Source organism: Protopterus annectens, chromosome 7.part0 (assembly GCF_019279795.1).
Source record: "Protopterus annectens isolate FY-2018-M chromosome 7.part0, PAN1.0, whole genome shotgun sequence".
NCBI lineage: Eukaryota > Metazoa > Chordata > Ceratodontiformes > Protopteridae > Protopterus > Protopterus annectens.
In genome coordinates this window covers 1,503,244,706-1,503,267,456 of record NC_056739.1, presented here as the reverse complement: position 1 = coordinate 1,503,267,456, position 22,751 = coordinate 1,503,244,706, and the positions used below count along the sequence as shown (strand labels likewise).

Sequence of the window (22,751 nt, the reverse complement as noted above, 5' to 3'; positions counted from 1 at the left end):
GGGTAAGAAGGCATACACTTCTGCAGCCTTGGCCATTAGGGCCTTAAGCTGCCAGTTTCATTTGTTAAAGTATCAGCAGCATATTGTTGGATTGCTTAAACAGAAAATGGTGATGATTCCTGACTGTGCTGAAAATAAAGATTTACAGGATTTAATGCATTCTACTGAACAAGTTGGTAAACATACTTTGCAGTGTGGTTTTGATTCACTAGAGGCATCTTGCAGGGCTGCTGTCACTGGGTCTGTACTTAGAAGGCATGCTTGGCTTAAGGAGCAGTCTTTGCCAGATCATCTTAAAGCTAAGTTGCTGGATGCTCCCTTAAACCAGGACCATCTGTTTGGCAACAAAGCAGTAGTAGTACTTAAAAAGATGGAGGAAAAAGCTAAATCTATGCAAACTGTTAAAGATTTCCTGCAAGTTCAGCTTCCCAGATTTAGTAGGCATTGGCCCTCTAAGAATTGGTCCTTTCCTACCTCTTCCAGGCCTTCTCAGTCCAAACCCAGAACCAGCAGAACACCCAGGCATTCAGTCCCAAGGTACGCACAGGACTAAGCAGTGGGGGGCTCCCACTTCCAAAACAGGGAGTAGTAAGACTCCCCCCCCCCCCCAATGGTAAACTGTCTCAATGACTTAACTTTAAAACTTCCAAGCCCTGCTCAACTGACTGCTCCTTTAGGGGGAAAGATTGCCATGCAGGCCAGTTTCCCAAGGATACAGATTCCACTTCCACACCTTACCAACCCCACACAGTTGGCCAGATCTACCCCCAAATCAGTGGGCCGAAGCTCAAAAGCCAGTTCTCTCCCTCTTAAGTATCAGGGCTAGTCGAACTTTCCCAGAAGAGGAAAGGGGACAAGGTTTCTACTCAAGACTTTTCCTGGTGCCCAGAAAAGACAACAACTAGCGTCCTATCCTGGACCTCTCCATACTAAATACATTTTGGTGATCACAAAATTCAAGATGCTACCTCTTCAGTTGCTTCCTATGCAGGGCAAGGATGCCTGGTTGACAACACTGGATTTAAAGGAAGCCTACCTGCACATCCCAATCAGGGAATTTTGCAGAAGATACCTACGCTTCAAAGCAGGCTTCATGCACTATCAGTTCTCAGCACTGCCTTTTGGCTTATCTACTGCGCCCAGGGTATTCACAAAGTGCCTATCTCCAGTCATTGCATTTTGCAGGCAAAGAAATATTCAAATATACCCATACCTGGACAATTGTCTAATTCAATCAGAAAGCCAGGACATACTATTGAATCATCTGACGTTTGTACAAAAATTGCTAACTTCTCTGGAGTACACCATAAACTAAAAGAAATCACATCTTGTACCCTGCCAAAAAATTGTATTCCTGGGAGCAAGCTTGAACACAACTTCCCAGATGGCTTTCCTCTTGCCAGAGAAACAAGTTCATTTTACAGCCTACTTCAAACTACTGGCCACAAAGACCCTGCAATCTGCAAGGCAAATACTGCAAGCCTTGTGGTTCATGGCCTCCTGCATTCTCCTAATTCCATATGCAAGACTCCATATGAGGAAACTACAGTGGTATCTAAAAAGCCTATGGTGTCAATATTCTCAGGATCTAGAAGCAATGATTCCTATCATGCCTTGCCTACAGTTAGACTTCCTTTGGTGAGCAGAGGCCTGCCACCAAAACAAGGGACTGCCATTCACTCTACACCCTGCCGCCCAAACCCTAACAACAGACACATCAGACTATACATGGGGGGCTCACTTGGCAGGGAAGTGCATTCAGGGTAAATGGAACCCAAGTCAAATGCACCTGCATATCACTCGAAAAGAAATGTTAGCTGTACAGAATGCTCTGACAGCCTTCAAGGACCACATTCTTCCAGGACAATTAAAGACGGACAACACCACTGTTATGTGGTACATAAACAAGCAGGGGGAACCCAATCATACCCTGTCTGCAGACTAGCCATGGCTCTGTGGAACACAGCCTTGGGCTACCAAGTGCACCTACAGGCTCATTTCCTGCCAGGAAAGCTAAATACACTGACAGATGAACTAAGCAGAAATCTCATGGACCCACGAGTGGAAACTGGAACCAAAGATATTCATCATGTTGAGAAACAAATGGGGGAGCCCAGAGATGGACCTTTTTGCTTCCCCCCAGAACTACCAATTGGATAAATTCTGTACAAGGACTCCCCACAAACAAGCTTGGAAAGTGGATTCCTTGTCCTTCACCTGAAAAAACCTATCAGTTTATGCCTTTCCTCCTCCTCTGCCTCTCCTGTCCAAGGTACTACTAAAGATCAAATGGGACAAACCAAGGACGATACCGATTGCACCAGACTGGCGACACCAACACTGGTACCCCCCTCTTGCGCAGTGTGTCACTGCTAGCACCATGGCATCTGCCTCAGAACCCTACCCTGCTGTCCCAACAGGAGGGCCAGATTCTTCACCCTCAGCTTCAGACCCTGAACCTGGCAGCCTGGCTTAATTACCTGATCTCTCCATTACCATCCCTCAGTAACAAGTATTGGATGTCATTCTGGAGGCAAGGAGGCCTAATACTAGAAAATCTTATGCTGAAAAATGGAAAAGATTCTGTTCCTGGAACCAAACTCAGGGGATGGGCAGAACAGCGCCCAATTTACCTCAGATTCTTCAATATTTAACTGAGATGCTCCACAAGGGCCTTTCCTTTTCCCTCATCAAAATTCATGCCTCAGCCATTTCAGCTCATTACAACACAGAACCACCCCTCTTTTCTCATCCACTGCTGAAGCAGTTCCTCAGAGGGGCCAAAAACTTAAGACCACCCAGGAGAGCCCCAATCCCAGCCTGGGACCTTAACTTTGTATTGGAAAAACTCACTCTACCTCCTTTTGAGCCAGCTGCAAATGCAGAGCTGAAATTCCTTTCTTGGAAAACAGCCTTCCTTTTAGCAGTCACTTCAGCAAGAAGGGTGTCTGAATTACAGGCCCTTATGGCAGTGGAGCCTTTCATCATTTTTCATGCAGACAGGATGTCCCTCAGGACCAGTCCCTCCTTCATTCCCAAGGTGGTATCCAGTGTGGCTCTTAATCAGTCCATTCATTTGCCAACCTTCTTTTCTAATCCACAGAACAAAGGGGAACGTATACTGCACTCCTTAGATGTGCACAGACAGCTTAGATTTTACTTGGACAGGACTAAACCTCTCAGGAAATCTGAACAGCTGCTGGTTGCATTCCCTGCAGGGGCAGAGGGGAAGGCCATTTCAGAACAAACCATTTTTAAATAGCTAGGCCGTTGCATTCATTTCTGCTATAAGCACCGTGGAAAACCTACCCCACAGGGGATAACACAACATTTAACCAGGACTGCATCTACCTCCACAGCCTTTCTCAGAGGTGTCCCTACCAGGGACATCCTAGAAGCTGCTACCTGGAGTTCTGTACATACTTTCACCAAGTATTACCATTTGCCAATTTTATCTAAATCCAGAGCTGACTTTGCCACTGCAGTCTTGCAAGGCCTTATAGCTATCTGATGCTAATGCTATCTGATTTCCTCCTCCCATCCTTAGCTTTGGGAATCTACCCATATATGATGACTGCAACAGTTGTGTACACTTACCATAAATGTAGATGTTCGAGTGTGTTCACTGTTGCAGTCCTGGTTACCCTCCCTCCAGCCCCCTGACTTCTTTTGGCTATACCTCTATTCTTGTTTACTATGCTTAAAGCTTTTTGGTGTATTTGCCTTTTTGTTGGAGATGTAACCTTGTATGTATATATATATATATATATATATATATAATTGCTTCCCTTTAGGGGGCATCTGGGGTAATAAACACTGATGTAATGGTGTTGGCTGAATGCTTTATACCCCTGACGTCATGGAAGATGAGAGAGCAACTGACGCAGGACTCAAGACTTTGATCATCAGGCCGACTGAGGGCTACTGCAAGCAGATAACCCAAATGTGATGACTGCAACAATGAATACACTTGAACATCTACATTTATGGTAAGTGTACACAACTGTACTGTCTTCTTTATGCTTGCCCACCAATCCCTCTAATTCTGAAATTCCTGCTTAAAGCCACCAGGTTGAAGAGCAGTCATCCTCATTGCACCATATTAGCCTCGTTAGATTTGATTCCCCTTCCTGTGGCCTCATCATCTTTGGATTCTGGATCCGATTCCAGATCCCTTGTCACATCCAACAGACATTTTTCATCTGGATATCTCAAACCTCAAGCTAACAAGAAAGCTTTGTATGAGTAAATGGAAAAGGTTTGTATACTGGGCACAACAAAAATTTGACTCCTTTTCAGTTCCGATACATAACACACTAGAATTTTTAGCTTTGATTTTAATGAAGGGGCAAGCTCCTCTACTGTTTAGGTTCATTTAGCAGCAATATCCAATTTTCATATTGGATTTGAAAATTCTTCTGTGGCCTCTTCTAAACTTTGTAAAGCATTCTTGAGAGGCACTCTCTTATTGCGACCCCAGTATAAAGACCCTATTCCACCATGGGATCTGAACTTGGTACTGCAAGCCTTAATTCATTCCCCCCCTTTGAACCAGCAGCTAAATGCAACCTTCAGTTTCTTATTTGGAAAACTATCTCTCTAGTGGCCATTACCTCAGCAAGAAGACTTTCAGAACTTCAGGCCTTGTCATCGAAGCTTCCCTACTTGATTTTTCATAAGGAAAGAGTTACATTACGAACCAATGCATCCTTCTTTCCCAAGATGGTGTCAGAATCTAATACTATTCAGTCCATTAATTTGCCAGTATTCTTTCCTAAATTTGCAAACAAAGGTGAATATATGTTGCATTTATTGTATGTTCACAGATAATTATGCTTTTATTTACATAGGACAAAAGAAATCAGAAATACAGACCAGTTGTTTCTTTTGCAGATTTGAAATTGGGAAAGCCAGCAGGAAAAGTAAATCTAGCCAGATGGCTGACAGATTATATTCCTTTTATCTATAACAAACTGGGTCTAACCTTACCAAAACCTGCAAGAGCCCCTTCAACTAGGTCCATGGCAACTTCTGCAGTCTTTCTATCCAGGGCTTCCTTGGATGACAGATGTATAGCTGCAACCTGGGCGAATCCTCAAACCTTTATCACTCATTACAAACTAGATCTAGTCTCAAGGCCAGAGCAGCTTTTGGCTTAACTGAGCTCAGGAGTATCCTTCATTAGAGTCCACCTGGTGTTCTAGGTAGCTAGGGACTCTTTCCAACAACTGAGGATAGAATGAAAACTGAAAACATCAGATAACGATGTTATGTACTCACCATAATGGTCCATCTGTGTTGTCCATTTTCATTCTTCAACTTCCCGCCCACCAACCCTCATCCCTTATTTCAACAAACTTATGGAAGAATGAGATATTGTAAGGACACCACTGTCCTTTATGACTGAGCTCCAGATAAAGTTCCCTCTGTAGAGCATATACATTTTTATGTATTTTTACATATACATGTAGATACCCCTTCAGGTAATATCAGCAAGCAAGATCTTGGTATGTTGGGATTTGGTGCATTATCGGTAAGGGAGAAGCTTGAGAGCTTTTTGGTTACCATGAGCTTTAGTAACGGCCGTGTTGTATCCGAGGTTCGGATACAAACCCAGCAGTTCCCACAGCTGAGGAAGAATGAAAATGGCAACACAGATGGGACATTATGGTGAGTACATAACTTTTTTTTTCCATGCACGGGCACCCCTAAATAATTCCAGAGGGTTTTAAAAGCCAAGTCAAATGACATACAACCCACCTCAAATAATCATACCATCCTGCACACTGGTCTGAAGACCCAACAGCCACAGTTCCCACATTCAACAATTCACATAATCCTCAGTCAACTAATTTCACAAAAACAGATACCATGTTGAAGATATTTGAACTCCCTCGTTTCCACTTCAAGGCCATCTCATCCAAAAAAGTTTTAAAAGAAATGGAGAATATTGACGCACACAAAATAATCAAACATTTTAGCACCATACCCAAAGTTTATTCAAATGTCCCTAAACAATATTTAGGAAACACTACAGCACATTACTAACATAACATTTAATACAGACACAATTCCCTACATGTGGAAACACACAACCAGAGATGTTCAACATTAGATCACTGTTGTGGTAGCCTAAGCTATTTAGGTTATATCATGCCAATGATATGACCAGTCCAGCCAGCTTTTCACATCTTGAGGGCACCTTCAGTGTGCTCTAATTTCCAGGCACTCGAGCAGAACTAATTGTAAAAGGCAAGTTAGAGCACCAAAAGCTTAAAAAAATTTTACTGCCAAAGTGTGCTCCTTTTATGGGCTTCGTGGATCTGACAGTTGTTGATCCTTCAAGGATAAAGTCCCCGATGGGGTAACCTTGAAGTATTATAGTTTTCTGAAGAAATGCAGTGGGTTTTTTTTCTGCGAATGTGTTGTTTGGGTAGGAAATTTATTTGAATAGACTGTCATCTTTGTCTGATGAGGAGTTTTTACTGCATTGAATACTTTTGGTAACTTTTTTTAACTTTTACTTGTATACTTTTTTGTATGGATGTGTTAAGGGCAAGAACCGATGCTTTTAGGAGCTGTCAATGTTTTCAACCTCAAAATCACCTTTTTGGCTGGCACTGGATTGCTGATTCTTTCAGGCTCAACTTCCTGTCTTGAAGTTTTGTTCATTACTAGACCTATGTAGCAGTTATCAGTGTACCTGGTTCTTCCTCCCCCATCTGCAAGAGGAGGAATGGTGTCATGTTAGATCCAGTTTTGCCTCATCCACTCTCTTGTGTCCATTTCCCCCCAATCCCTGACGCATCATCTGTGGCTGTAGGGTTGCCTTCTGCAGAAAAGGGAGAAACGGCTCTTGTCAGTTTCCAGGATAGGAGTAGGCAAACATCTACTGCATAACTGGGAAAGGGAGCCTGAGCCTTAGTATAGTGTGCCCGTTTTGGGTTTGACTTTTCCAAGGAAAAAAAAACAAAAAGAGAAAAAAAAAACTTTGCTTCTCCAATTTCTATTTCAATGTACAGAGAAGATTTTCTAGGGAAAGTTAGAAGAGTAATGATTAGAGGGAGAATGTTGAGCTTCAGGATCTTAGTAAAACAACCAAAGGTCTGCTATCACATTTATTGCATAAAACTCCTAGCACCTCGACCAGCAGGGAAAACTTTTTCTTGTGCCTTTCCGATGTCTTAAAAGTTAATAATTGCATTACTTGTGGGAAGCAAATACCTCATAAGGATTTTCATTTGTACTGTATTCCTTGCCTAGGCCCACATCATAACCTGCCTTGCTGTCGGTTTTGTGCTAGATTTAACCAACACACTATTAAGCGTCGTTATATTTTTGCTTCAAAATATTTTGGATCCAGATTTAATTACCCTAAAATGTCGTCTGTTAGCAATCCGACTACTGGAGGTCACAAAAAACGCAAAGAAAAAGACAGACAGAGACCGTCGAGGTCCAAAACAGACGACAAGGCTTCTCCTAAGCCAGTCGCCGGTTCGCCGGTACTCAGTGAGGCGCTTTTGCAGCCCTTGATACCCGCTACGTTTGAGTCGCAGGCCTCTACCGAGACCCAAGTGGAGTCCAGTATGCCACGAGATTCTCAGAGTATTGAACCCGTGGTTGTCTCTCCCTTGGATGGGTCCGGAGCTGCTGAGCAGGTACCGGCTTCTGAGGGTGTTTTCAGGCCTCAACATTTTTACATAAAACCGACGTCAACTTCAAAAACAAGATCAAAAACAGTTGCAAAGTTTAAAAAAATGATGCATGAGCCACATGCTCGGGCCCCTATGTCTGAAAACAGATGTTCAAAATGGCTGAGGACTTAATTACCGTGACCAGGCCCCCCCCCCCCCCCCCCCCGATAAGAAGCCTAGGCAAGACACTGATTATGAATCTTCAGCTCAGGTTTCCATTTCTTCTGATTCATCTTCTGATCAGGAATTTTCTATTCCTCCCTATGAGGATTCAGATGCAGAAGAATCCATCCCATCTGCATCTCCTCCTGAGGATTATTCTTTTGGTGAAACCTTGCATAGTTTAAGGGAACATTTTCATTGGGAGAGTCAGGATTTCTCTGAATCAAAAAAGAGGCTTAGGCATTTCCTTCTCCTTCCTCAGCATAGGCCTTTGGCTATACCTCCTGTATTAGACATTGTTGATGTGTTTTCAGAATCAAGCTTGGCTCCTGATTCCCTACCTCCGGCTCCTAGTAAGCCAGACAGAAATTACAGGGTTCCTGACTCCCCCAAATTTCTGTTCAAAAATCCTGCTGCTGATCCTGAGGTTATATCACAGGGTCCTAAAGGTGTAAAGGCATCTACAGCCAAAAATCCTACCCCCTCTGATAGAGATTCCAGGGCGCTGGATAGATGGGGAAAGAAGGTTTATACGTCTGCAACCTTGGTAATTAGGGCCTTAAACTGCCAGTTTCATATGCTTAAATATCAACAGCATGTTATGGGCTTATTGAAACAGAAAATTATGTTGATTTCTGATTGTGTGGAAAATAAAGAATTACAGGAATTATTGCATGCAGCAGAACAGGATAGAAAGCATACTTTGCAATGTGGTTTTGATTCCTTGGAGGCCTCTTGCAGGGCCGCAGTTACTGGATCTGTGATTAGAAGGCATGCCTGGCTCAAGGAGCAAAATCTGCCTGATCATGTTAAAGCTAAATTGTTGGATGCCCCTTTACAGCATGATGCTCTGTTTGGTAATAAGACAGAAGAGGTTTTAAAGAAAATGGAAGACAAAGCTAAATCTATGCAAACTGTAAAAGATTTCTTACAAGTGCAGCCACCCAGGTTCAGTAGGCACTGGCCTACTAAAAATTGGTCCTTTCCTGTGTCCAACAGAGCCTCTCAAGGCAAATCCAGGTGCTCAAAAGGCTCTAGATACCAATCACAGTGTTCTTACAGATCAAAGCAATGGGGTGCCTCCACCTCCAAATCTGGAGGAAACAAAGTACAACCCTGCAGTAAGCAGTCTCAATGACTTTCTTCTACCTTCACCAAGCACTTATCTCTTGGTAGCCCCCTTGGGGGGAAAATTAGCACTTCATGCTTAAAATTGGCATTTAATTACCCAAGACAAGTGGGTATTAAACATAGTATCCCAGGGGTAGAGATTTAATTTCCATACTTTGCCAATTCCAAATGGTTGGCCAGATCTGCCACAAAATCAATGGGCAGAGGCTCAGAAACAAGTTACGTCCCTCATGGAGATGGGGGCTATTCAGCCACTACCAGAACAGGAAAAAGGACAAGGTTTTTATTCAAGGCTGTTCCTTGTACCCAAAAAAGACAATGCATGGCGTCCAATACTGGACTTATAGATTTTGAACACTTACCTGGACATTCCAAAATTCCAAATGCTGACTTTGCAACAGCTACTGCCTATGCTGGGCAGGAACGCTTGGTTAGTGACTCTAGACTTAAAAGAGGCATACCTGCATATCCCAGTAAGGGAATTGTGCAGAAGATACCTCTGCTTCAAGGCAGGTTTTTTGCATTACCAAGTCTCTGCACTGCCCTTAGGCTTATCTACTGCGCCCAGGGTCTTTACAAAGTGCCTGGCACCAGTAATTGTATTTTGCAGACAAAGAAGCATACAAATTTATCCTTACCTGGACGACTGTCTCATTCAAGCAGGGAACAAGGACATTCTTCAACATCTGGCATTTGTAAAAAGGCTTCTAACATGCCTAGGGTACACAATAAACAAAAATAAATCACAACTAGTACCCTCTCAAATAATTACATTCCTGGGTGCAAGCTTGAATACAACTGCCCAGATGGCTCACCTTATGCCAGACAAACAAAGGCAACTGACAACATACTTCAAACAGATGGCAACAAAAACCCAGTTTATCTGCAAGACAAATTCTGCAGGCTTTGGGGTTCATGACATCCTGCATTCTACTAATTCCATATGCAAGACTGCATATGAGGAAACTTCAGTGGTACCCAAAAAAGTTTATGGAGTCAACATTGTCACAGTCTGGAAACAATGATTCCTCTCATTCCCTGCCTACAACAGGAGTTTCTTTGGTGGGCAGAGACATGTCACCAAAACAAGGGACTGTCATTCACTCTACCCCCTGCCACCCAAGCCCTAACTACAGACGCATTAGACTATGCTTGGGGGGCCCACCTGGCGGGGAGATGCATTCAGGGCATATGGAGCCCAAAACAAATGTATCTGCATATCAAACAAAGAGAAACTAGCGGTTCAGAATGCTCTGACAGCCTTCAAGGGCTTACTTCATCCAGGACACCTATTGATAACGACAGACAACACCACGGTTATGCGGTACACAAACAAGCAGGGGGGTACACATTCCTACCCCCTTTGCAGACTAGCCATGGCATTGTGGAACACAGCCTTGACTTACCAAGTACATCTTCAAGCTCAATTCCTGCCAGGAAAACAAAATACTCTGGCAGACGACCTAAGCAAAAATCTTATGGACCCGCGTGAGTGGAAACTGGATCCACAAATCTTCAGCATGGTAACACAGAAATGGGGAAGCCCAGACATAGATCTATTTGCCTCTCCCCAAAATTATCAACTGGACAAATTCTGCACAAGGACTTATCACAGATAAGCATGGAAAGTGGATGCCCTATCCTTCAGTTGGAAAAACCTTTCAGTCTATGCTTTTCCCCCTCTGCCTCTTCTCTCCAAAGTCTTACTAAAGGTCAGACAGGAAAAATCAAAAATGATCTTAATTGCTCCGGACTGACCTCGCCAGCACTGGTATCCAATCCTAAGGAATATGTCTCAACTCCCTCCTTGGTACTTACCTCAAATACCTCGTCTACTGTCTCAGCAGAACAATGAAATTCTGCACACCCAGCTTCAATCTCTGAACCTTGCAGCATGGCTGATCATTTAATTATTCAAACACCTCCTCTCAGTAAATCTGTGATGGATGTCATTTTGGAAGCTATAAGGCCTAGTACTAGAAACTCATGCTGATAAATGGAAGAGATTCTGTGCTTGGAACCAAGCACAAGGAACGGACACAGCAAAACCAAATATTCCTCAGATTTTACAATACTTGACTGAGATGCTTGACAAGGGCCTATTTTTTTCTTCAGTAAAAATCCATGTCTCTGCCATCTCAGCTCATTACAACAGGGAGCCTCCCATCTTTTCTCATCCTCTGCTAAAACAATATCAGGGGCCAAAAATTTAAGGCCTCCCAGATCATCACCAACTCCTGCATGGGACCTCAATTTTGTGCTGCAAAAACCTCACCCTGCCTCCTTTTGAACCAGCAACTACTGCGGATATAAAATTTTTATCTCGGAAAACAGCTTTCCTTTTGGCAATCACTTCAGCAAGAAGGGTTTCAGAACTACAGGCTTTCATGACTGTGGAGCCTTTTATTACATTTTACCCGGACAGGTTGTCCCTCAGGACCAATCCTTCCTTTATGCTTAAGGTGGTATCCAGTGTGGCTCTTAATCAAACTATTCACCTGCCAACATTTTATACAAATCCGCAGAATAATGGGGAGTGGATTCTGCATTTATTGGACGTACACAGACAACTAAGATTCTATTTATATAGGACCAAGTCTCTAAGAAAGTCTGAGCAACTAGTGGTGGCATTTGCTTCAGGATCAGAGTGGAAGGCTATATCAAAGCAGACTATTTCTAAGTGGACAAGCCACTGCATTCTTTTCTGCTACTTGCACCATAGTAAACCTGTGCCCAAGGGAATTGGGTCACATTCCACCAGGGCTGCCTCTACCTCAGCAGCCTTACTCAGAGGAGTTCCAACCAAAGACATTCTAGAAGCTGCTACTTGGAGCTCTGTGCATACCTTCACAAAGCATTATCATTTGCCTCTCTTCTCCAAATCCAGGGTTGACTTTGCCACTGCAGTTCTGCAGGGCCTTATAGCCGCCCTTAATGCTATTTAGTTCCATCCTCCCATCCATAGCTTTGGGATTCTACCCAAATGTAATGACTGCAATAGTGAAACACGAAGAACATAGTACAGTTGTGTACACTTACCATAAATGTAGATGTTCAAGTGTATTCACTGTTGCAGTCTGGGTTACCCACCCGCCATCCTCCTTTTCTATAACTTCTCTCTTCTTCACTATATTCTACAGCCTTTGTGGTGTATTTGCTTTTAGATGAAGGTAAAGTTTATGTTGCTAAAAGTGCATTTATATATATTGCTGTTTAGTTTTATATATATATATATATATATATATATATATATATATATATTTTTTTTTTTTTTTTTTGCTCCCCATTTGGGGGGCACCTGACATCCGTGGCAAGAAAAACTGAATAAAATGGCGTCTGCTGCATGTTTTATACCCCTGATGTCATGGAAGAGGAGACAGCAACTGACGCAGGACCCAAGACTTTATTATTCAGGCCGACTGAGGGTAACCTGCCAGCAGATTACCCAAATGTAATGACTGCAACAGTGAATACACTCGAACATCTACATTTATGGTAAGTGTACACAACTGTACTTTCACCTGGTAGTTAACCACCTGTTCCTGGAAGTCTGATAGGTTGTACAAGGTTCCTCAGACTTGCAAGTACTTGTTCTGTAAACTTAAAGCAGACCCTGTGGTGAATCCTGTGTCTAGAACTGCTTATGCTAGCCCAATGGCTAGTGCTAATCCCGTTCACTCTGGTAAAGCTTGACATATCTGGGAAGAAAGTTAACTCCTCTTCCACTTTAACATTCAGAACAGTAAACTGCCAAGCTCACATATTAAAGTTTTTACTGGTATCTTTTGAGAATTTGAAAAAGTTAACTGTTATCCTTCCCTTTTCTAAGGTGAAAAATTTCTTGAATGCCTCTTGTATCTGCTGCTTATGTAATTAACGTTGCTTAATACCGTCTCTAGGGCTGCTGCTTATGAGTCAGTCATGATAAAATTTGCTTGGTTATGTTCTCAAAATCTTCCTGAAGATGTTAACTGAAATTTTAAATTATTCCCCGGACAAGGAAGTTCTGTTTGGCCCTTCTTTTGAGGTGCTTAAGAGGTTTGATGAGAAAGTAAGTTGATGCAAGTTGTGACCTAAATCTTTTTTTTTTTTTTTTTTAAGGCAAATAAAAATGTTCCTTCCATCTTTTTCAAAAAGCAATTCAAGCAGCATTATTCTAACAAATATGTCAAAATAGTGGCAAGGAGTCTCAAAAAAAATGAGAAATCATCTTAAAATCAAGGACAGTCCAAAATGTCAGATTGGTTATTAGCCTTTTAAAACTCTCACCCTGGCAGTACTTCCCTCTTTCAGTCTGTATATTTCTTTGTGGTGCCAGATTATTTTAGACAAGTGAGTTCTGAAAGTTATTCAGCAGGGGTACACTTGACAGTAGGAGTTCCTCCCTCCTTTCCAGGAATTCCACCATGCCCAGTAAACCAAATATCCCTTTTTTCTTAAGTTTTGGAACAAAAATGTCATCTCTATGAAGTTTTAACTGCCCTTGCCATGTCAAGGTTAAAGAGTTCAGAATGTTATCCCTTTGGACCCTGTTATCCCTTTATTAACTTTCACAGTAAAGGTAGACTTGTGCTGGAGAAACTGAGCAATTGGACCTTTTGAACCAACAAACTTAGTCTGTATGACCTATATGGCTTGGAGATATTGTATTGGTATGCTGTAACTGTTTCAAAATTTCATAACTGCAAGCACTAATATACACCAGACAAGTCCGTTTCTCTTTTTTGTGCTTGAAATGGGCTATCCCATTTGATTATAGATTGGCCTTTACCCTCCTTACAGTTTTCCGTCAGGACAGTTTTTTTGAAAATGAACATTCCTTTTGTGCCTAAGACAATTTCATAGAAAAGTGAACAAACACTGAATCGTGTTATCTGACTTCCTGTATTTTTCCACATTGTTAGATTACATTAGACATCCACAGAGAGCTTGTATTTTGTCAGTAGAGTTCTTATTTGCCACATTTGTGCAAGGAAACTTACCCTTGCGGAGCAGACCTTATCAAAGCAGTTAGGCTGACTGAATTTTGTATTTTGTGGTAAATATGGTGAGACACTAACGTAGGCTGTGATTATTCCAGAACAGCTACTACTTCACAGGCATATTTTTAAAATATTTCTAAAGAGAATATACATGAAATCGCAAGATGGCAAGGACAAATACATTTGTCAAAAACTAAAGTTGGATTTTCAGTCTTAGGGCAGAATAGGATTTACTGGGGTTGTTGTTAGTTGACTGCTTAGTCCCGTCCCCCCCACTATTTAAGATTGCCAGGGTTGGGGGGTTGGCTTTGCTTTAGTAGTCATGTATGAGTTACTGCAGTAAAACTTGTCAAATTTAGATGGTATAGTTAAGTGAGGCACAAAGTAGATCTTCCAGAGGAGTGTTACAGCTGTCAACCAACCAACCATATGGCCTCCAGTATTATTCTGATTATAAAGTAGGTACAGTTTATCAGGTTCAAATTTGTTGTATTTTCTTACTTTTTACAGAGTTCACACTCCTTTCACTATCACATGCACTTGAATGACTACTTATTTCCTTTAGTGATATTCACCATCAAACACAAAGCTGAGGCTGTGCTGAAAAAAAACTGAGATGGAATGAACCAGAATCAACTGATGGAGGTTTGAGCTTCTACAGCAAATACAGACAGAATATTTTGGACTGATATCTGAGTCACAGAAGTTAGACTATAACTCTATTTTAGTATTTAATTACTGCAATAGTAATTTCCCTGCCAGATCTGCGGCTATGGTGTACACATCAGTCAGATATACTTTATTCACTTTAGTAATAGATCCTTGACAGAGTGATACTTGCAGCAGTATGCATACTATCCCACAGTGCCTCCTTTTTAACTTAACTGAATTTTCACAGTAATTACAAGTTAAGTCCAACAAGGCTAATTGAATGGTCACGATAGCTTCACATGCTAAAGACAACCACAAGGTGTTCTACAAGTATGTCTGTAATCTCAAAAATAGCACACACTAGTGTGCCAAACTGATAGTCAGTGATGCCACCTTCACTGAGCACAGCGACATAGCAAATCTGCGGGCTGACAGATTCAGCTCAGACTTTCACCTGCATCCCTCCTGCCTTACCCCGTGAAATACCTACTAGCATTACTCCCAAAAAAAAAAAAAAGACTGCTAGCAGTGAGCAGGCCAAAAACACAGCGTCAGTGGCCCCGGCAATATCCTAGGGTGCCTCATAAATAGCTTGAAACATGATATGTCAGGACCATTTGAGTCACTTTTCAACTACAGCCTCAAAACAGTGTTTTTTACCACAAGAAAGAAGACTGCAGTGGTTATATCCCACTTCACAAGAGTGGACCATCAGCTGATCCCAGAATCTACAACCCCTTATTCTGACTAGCCTATTATGCAAAGCCATGGTACAAATTATGGAAATGATCAAGAACGACATAGGAAACCGTCAGACACTGGACCCAACCCAGTTTGGCTTTAAGGGAAGGTCAGGCCTGCTAAACCTGGTGGACAACTTTGGAAAGGTCACCAAGGCAATGGGTGAGGGGAAAATGGGGCAGACTGCATACCTGGACCTGGCTAAGGCATTCAGTACAATACTCCACTTGGTATAGTTGACAAACTCACTGAACTGGGCATAAACCCCTGCACAACTCAGTGGATTGCCAGCTGACTCAGACAGAACCTGGGAAGTCGGAATTGATGACACCACATCCACTAAGATCAGTTACCAGTGGGGTACCTTAGTGCTCTGTGCTGAGACTACTCCTATCTGGCATCTATGTCTTGGAGGTAAAAGCTAAAGTCAAGGCTCTTTGGCTGACCAAGTTTGCAGATGACTGTAAATTGGAACGGTCATAAATAACCTCCTATGACACAAGCATCTGACAAAACAGTCTAACGTAGGCAAATGACTGGTGCCAAGTCACAGATTAAAACTCAATGCTAAGAACTGCGTTATAGTGCCTTTTAGGAAAACAGCCATCCAGGCTAATTACTCCATTAGTATGACTCCAGTAAGAGGTGACCCCCATAGTCAGGGATCTAGGAACATATTTACACAATAATCTGGCCTTTGACCAAACATGTGACAGGGTAGTAAGAAAGTAATTTTGTCGCTCAACTTATAAGGAAGGACATGACATCCAGGTCCAAGGAAGCCATAGTACCACGTTATTTTACCCTTATCAAGCCCATCATTGAGTGTAATTCCACCTTCAGCATGCACCTGACCAGATATACTCAACAGTTGGAATGCCCACAGAGGCTCCTTACCAGGAGAATCCAGCCTATAAACACATTGTCCTGTATAGATTGCCTTAAAGCCCTATCTCTGTATTTGGTCTCCTACAAGTTACAGAGAGGGAGTCTGTACCTGGCTTATAAGACATCCTTGGATCCAGCTCTTATGGACCTTTTGCACATCCACAAAACAAGCAGCATCAGAACTACTAGATCCAGGGATTTAAATATTGATTGTGACATAAATAGGACATGTTGATGAGACAGATATGCGTCTTTGAGGATCCTCATGTTCTAGAAAGGCTCCCCATCCATGTGAAGCAGAGTCCATCCCTAACCCTGTTTAAGCATAACCTTGACCATTGGATGGGAAATCAGAAGTTCATCCTGGGTCTGGCCTCCATGTCTCTGATAGACAGAGACAAACCATAACTATGCCCAAACCACATACACATGCAAATTTTAGAAACTTCTAACTGACAATACCCCTCTTAATAAACACTCATGATACAGGTACACAATTGGGTTGGTTTGCACTATTAGGCTTATAAAGGCCCTGGTGGTAGTTAGCCTAGTTTATACCTATGAATCTTTTTATTTTTTAGATTTCTTAACCTCATAAGTGAATTAATCCTTGTGTGGAGCTTTTTCATGTAGTACTTGTAGAACAAGATGTACTGGCTAATTCCTACGGTATTTAAAGATGTGGCAACTGCTGTTTTATGCTAGTCAAATGCACATGCTTATGATAAAATGACAATAGAGGCTGGTTGTTAACGGACTGGTGAACAGAAAGCCAAAGTGTTTACTGCAGCAGGAGTATTTCAGTTGAAGATCGTCTGTGTTAAGGTGAGTACATCAGGTGACTAGTTTCTGCAGCATTCCTGATGTTTTGTTTTGTATTACAGAAAGAGTCTTTATGCCAGTGAGGTACTAGTTATGGTGAGATTGTTCATGCATTTGTACTTTGGTTTTGTTTATACAGTGTGTTCAGTGTTCTTTTTTGTTTTTGTTCTGTCAGTGCGGAAGGGAGGTGGACGCTCAGTTGGATGGATGTCGGGCGATGAAGACTCTCCTTTAGACTCCCTGGACTTGGTTTGGGCAAAATGCAGAGGATACCCATCCTACCCAGCTCTGGTAATGTTAATTTTATCAAGTAGTCTTTCAGATGTACTGTATTAATTTTGACAATGTAACCAGCAGCTAAATAAATGCAAATGATGTCACAACTTAGGGCTGAGTAAGTTAAAAAAAATGTTGGTAATTAAAATTGTTCTTGGGTTTGTGCCAGCTCCACTGGCACAGAGATTTTGCTCTTGACCGAGGTAGGGAACTTGGATTCAAGTATCCGGTCTTTGCTTGAGAAGACATCTGGGAGATATGAAATTTAACAGCCGCTGGCCAGCTGTATTACTTTGGGAGGTATTGAGACTTCATAGGTTCATATGTAAGTACTAGGCTAACTGCCCTTGCGGGCCATTTTAAGCCTAGGCAGTTTTCCTTTTTGTGCTCAAAATAACCTATCCCATTTGATTGTAGATTGACCTTGCCCATCCCATAGTTGATAATATATTACCCCTAATGAGAATAACTGGGATCATACCATAGATAATTTGAGGAGACCTATGCATGGTGTAAAGCAGTTAGGAGCTGCCTGTGTCCATTAGTAGTACAGGGGGCAGTCCTGGGGTAAATATTCTGTTTCCCATCCATAAAACTAAATTGCGCATGAATATGGATAGGGATGAACTTTGTTTTATGTGGCTGGGGAATCTGTTCCACAGCAGTAGTATCCTCTGTGAGATATATCTGTCTCTCCAAACCATTCTTTTGCTGTTGCAGAAGAGGTTTAGATCCCTAGACCAAGTATTTCTAATGCCATTTGACTTGCTGATGTGCAGCAAATTAATCAATAATGGGTTGGAGGATGCCTTGTATGCCAGACATAAGTCAGCTGTTAGCATTCTGTAGCATCAGGTCAAAAGAACAGCACGGACCACAAGCAGCTCACTGTTGTCATCCAAAACACGGTAAAAAAACCATAAAAGTTAAAAAAGAAGTGAGCTGCTTGGGGTCCGTGTTGTTGTTTGACCTAGTGGGTTTATTTCCTTTACAAGCATTCTGTAGCATATACCGGGTTACCTTGTTATAGTGACAGGGATTTGAGTCGGTCTATGTAAGACGTGTTGTTTAGGCCTTTATCAAGGTATCTCTGTGGGCATTCCAGCTGTTGGATGTGTCTGGACAAATGCATACCAGAGGAGGCATTATATTCAATGGCTGGCCTAAAGAGGGCTGAGTAAAGCAGGGCAATGACATCTGTAGTTTTAGACACAGTCCCTTTATTTATAAGCTGTGAAATGTAGAAAGACTTTCTTACAACAATAGACACAAGTCAGTCAAAGGTTAGGTCACTGTCCACATAAGTTTTGAAATCTCAAACAACTGGGTCAACTCTTAGGGGTGTATTATCAATGTGGTAATTCCCTGGGGTAGATGACTCACCAGAACATTTGTCAGGGTGAGGGCAGGGTGTTTTTTTTTTTTTTTGCGATGGTTTAAGTAAGGAGGTAACAGAACTCCAGAATGTTTTTGGGTTCTGCTGGTGGTTAGACTGAAGTTTTAGGTAATGTTCTATTTTATCTCTGTTTACTAGTTTTTTTAGATGCTTGCAAAATTGTTTGAATTTTAGTAGGTCTGGGGGGTTTCTGTGTGCCTGCCATAACTTGCATATTTTGACTCTGGCATGCATGAGCAGTCGAGTGGATTTGGATAGCCAAGGGGCATGGTTATTTTTGACCCTCTGTACGCGTAGTGGTGCTAGGCTATTTAGAGTATTCATGACAGTGGTGTTGAAGCAATCAATGGCTTCATCCAGTGGAAGGATTTTTAGTTAATGCCAATCAGTTGATTTTAGAATATTGTTGAAGGTGGTAGGATTGAATGAAGTCACGTTCCATGATTGTTTATAAAATGCTGACTTTGAGTGGAGGGGAAAGCTCGATTAGTAAAGACAGGGAGATGACCGCTGAAGGTGTTTGGGAGCGTTCAGGCTGAGGATATTTTGTTGGGGTTTGAAGAGCATTTGATATACTGATTGAGAGCAGTTTATTGAAACTGAGTACAGGTATAAAGCAGTAATATAATAAAACTGCAGTCTATGAATATATTTTGAGGAGATTGGTTAACATTATTACGTTTGTGTTAACTTTGTTTTAGTAAGTATAGCTTGAATTAAGTAATAAAGTTGACGTTTCAAAAAGGTAATGTGTGGTGAAGTGACTTGGCTTGTTCAGATGTGAGGGAAGAAAGCTGGATATCACTGTGTTTGGTAGGGAACAGGAAGAGGAATACTTAGCTGATGAAGATAAATATTTTAGGAGTCTGTCTGAAAATATACACATACAAGCGTTCATACATACACATAAATATGCACACACACACAATTGAAAGATTCTTATGAAAGAATATGCTTTTTTTTGACTGGACAGGATGATCATGCTTGAAGTTTAAGAAGTATTTGTAATAAAAAAAAATGATAATGGGCTCCATTATCACCTCTTGGTTAATCTGATGACAGTAATGCATTTTTGCCATTTAGTTTCAGTCTATGGTTTGGCACCATTTATTTAGTTGAGACAAACCTTCCTGAAGGATGGCTATTCAATTGGGGATTCAGTGACTGCTTCTAGCTTGCAGTCATCTGCAAACTTAGTCAACCGGAGTCCTTTGATATTGGCTTTTACTTCTGAAAAATAGATTTCAGACAGGGGAGGTCCTATCACAAAACCCAGGGGGACTCCACTGATGACTGGTCTCTTTGTGGAGGTAACTTCCACTGTTTTGATTATCTGCATCCCTATCTGTGAGACATTTGTCAATCCATTGGGTGATATAGTGGTTTATTCCCAGTTTATTTAGCTTTCTGCTATGCCTGATTAAGTAATTGTGTCAAAAACTTTGGACAGATTGAGGTATGCAGTTTGTACCATTTTGCCTTCATATACTGTTTTGGTGACCTTTTCAAAAAAACAAAAAAAAAATCCACCAGGTTGAGTAAGCATGACCTGCCCTTGACAATTCCAGACTGAGACGGAGCATCTTATGGGAGGAGACAAGAGACAAACCTTGAGCATGTGTAACATTTCCTTGGACTTTCTGATGACAAATCCAAGCCAATAATAAATGTATGAATGCACTAAGGAACTGATGCTGCATGCATTGCATACTTGTACATGCAGTCAGTCCAGCAGGGCTTTCAGAATTTCAGCTTCTTTGGCAATCATGTCATCCCCAATTACCCCCACCGATGGAGTACTAGTAAAGCAAATTCTCATGAAGAAAAGAGTCTTCCTGCAAGGTAGTGCAGGTGCTAAAATTTAACATGAGTGAATGAAATGTTTACACGTAGGAGACATTAGATAGCTAGTAGGGTAAGAGAAACAAATCTGGTTGATTTTGTGGAAGTGCTAGTGTCTAGTAAGTGCATGAATAATTTACCTGCATCTTGTTCATAGTGCCTTATTCCCGTCACTTTTTGAAGGTAACAAGAATATTGATTTTCTAAATTGGTATTTTGATTAAGAAATACGTGCAATTATATCTTTGTGGATTATATGCAGACAGCTATATTTTTAGAACAGCTAGGTCTTGTTACCAAGGTCTTCATGTGTGGCCTAGCAGCACTCTAGGTGGTTTGCTCAGAGTAGAGTAGAGTATTAGATGTGTGCGTATGTGTGTGCATGCTGATGCGATCCATGTAGCTCTTCATATTTGCAGCCCAGTTCATTTACCACTGTAAGGTAATCCTTAAGTATGAGATAAGTATGGTATAAACCAACATGCAGTACTGCTTTGGTGAGTTGTTCATATTTATCCATCTTCAAAATGTCATAATTAAGAAAATATTTCTGATGTAAAGAACACAGAACTAAACAAATAAATGGATGCCTTCCAGCATTATGCTCATTATTTGCTGACACAGGCTTCACATAACCCTGAATTTGAATGAGTTGACAGTGTTGTGAGCCACTAGTCAACATTGCTGCCTCATAACATTTGAAATTTGTGAGTTTCACTTATCCAGCCATAGCTGTGACACTGCTACATCATGACAGTGGCCCCATTTTCAAGTTATGCTCTCTCCCAATTTCCCAAACTTCCATCGGGCAAGTTCTTGCTATGACACCTTGAGTACGTGTTGTATGTTTGGATTTTCCCCCTGCCCATCAGTCAGTGTTACTAACATAATAAAATGGATCATTATTTTTGTCTTTTAAAAATGTCTGAATCCACAAACAGTAGTGCATCATCCTCATCGGTCCTCCTCATAGGTTACCAGCTCATGCAGCAGCCTGTCTGTTGTAGGAACGTAATTATGTGAAACTGATCTATGAATCAGGAAGTTCTAAAGTCATCGTACTGAAGTACAGCTTATTTTCTCTGGGGGAAAAAACTCCCAGAGGTAAGCTATTAGCGGATGTGACTACATCATACACAATTTACATACAAATTAGTAGTAATCATTTCATAGGTTCATAGGTTAGTAGTAGGCTAACTGCCCTTGCGAGCCATTTTAAGCCTAGCCAATTATCCCCTGTGAGATTCAAACTCTGTACCTTGTGTTTGTAAGGCAAACACCTTAACCATTAGGCCACCCTCCCAACAAATGCCGTGTTACCACCATACATATCACTGCCAAGTATTGAACCCAGGACCCTGTGCAAAACAGTCAGAGCAACATACCACTATGCCAAATCATTTCTTCAGTCAGACAGTGGCGAGAGGATGAATTTTTTAAATAGTTATGGGCAAACATTTGAACTGTGAACTGAATTGGGGAAAAGGTTATGGATCAACAGCAGTCAACATGCATTGTCAGATTCAGTTAAATACAGGAAAGTGCTTGGGGCTATTTGTTATTCCTGATGCTGGTGTGCATATGTATGTAAGTTTTTTATGAGGAAGGAGAGAGATATTTGTATTGAGATATGGATGGGACTGTGCCCCAGTCTCTCAAGCCCATTAAACTTGACATCTGTGAGTTCAGGTCCTTAAGAGGACTGCACTGAGCTGGCAACTGTAGAGTCATATCTCATGTCCAGGATGCTTCTGGTGTCAGATTCTTAGTACCATTATGGAGTGGTGGTCCTTCTCACCAAAGCTACACACTAGAGCCTTAATTTTGTCTGCCAGCCTGAGCCACTGCATAATAAGTGGTGTCTTCCTGCCTGGCAGACTCTGGGGGGGGGGGGGGGGGGGTCAGGTTTCCACATGGCCCAATGAATTTGGGTTTCATAGGAGAGAGAATTCATTTGAATGTCTTAGAATTTTGAACACTTTTCTGATGTTCATCGTGTTTCACTGTTGCAGTCATTACACTTGGGTTATCCTGCCGGCAGGCTACCCGCAGTCGGCCTGAATTCTAAAGTCTAGGTCCGGCGTCGGTTGCTGTCGCCTCTTCCCTGATGTCAGTGCGCCAGGGGTATAAAAGATGCAGCCGACGCCATTTTCCCCAGTCTTTCTT

At 41.7% G+C, this 22,751-nt stretch overlaps 1 protein-coding gene across 1 annotated transcript in view; it reads left to right on the top strand.

Annotated features, from left to right (window-relative positions):
- BRPF1 (bromodomain and PHD finger containing 1) overlaps positions 1 to 22,751 on the top strand; it is a gene marked incomplete at its 5' end in the record, with an annotated part of 1,674,836 nt that overhangs the window by 1,538,610 nt on the left and 113,475 nt on the right. Inside the window, one exon of the mRNA XM_044076412.1 lies at positions 17,247 to 17,362. Within this exon, the coding sequence (XP_043932347.1) occupies positions 17,247 to 17,362 (116 nt within the window). The remainder of the gene's footprint in view (positions 1 to 17,246; positions 17,363 to 22,751) is intronic.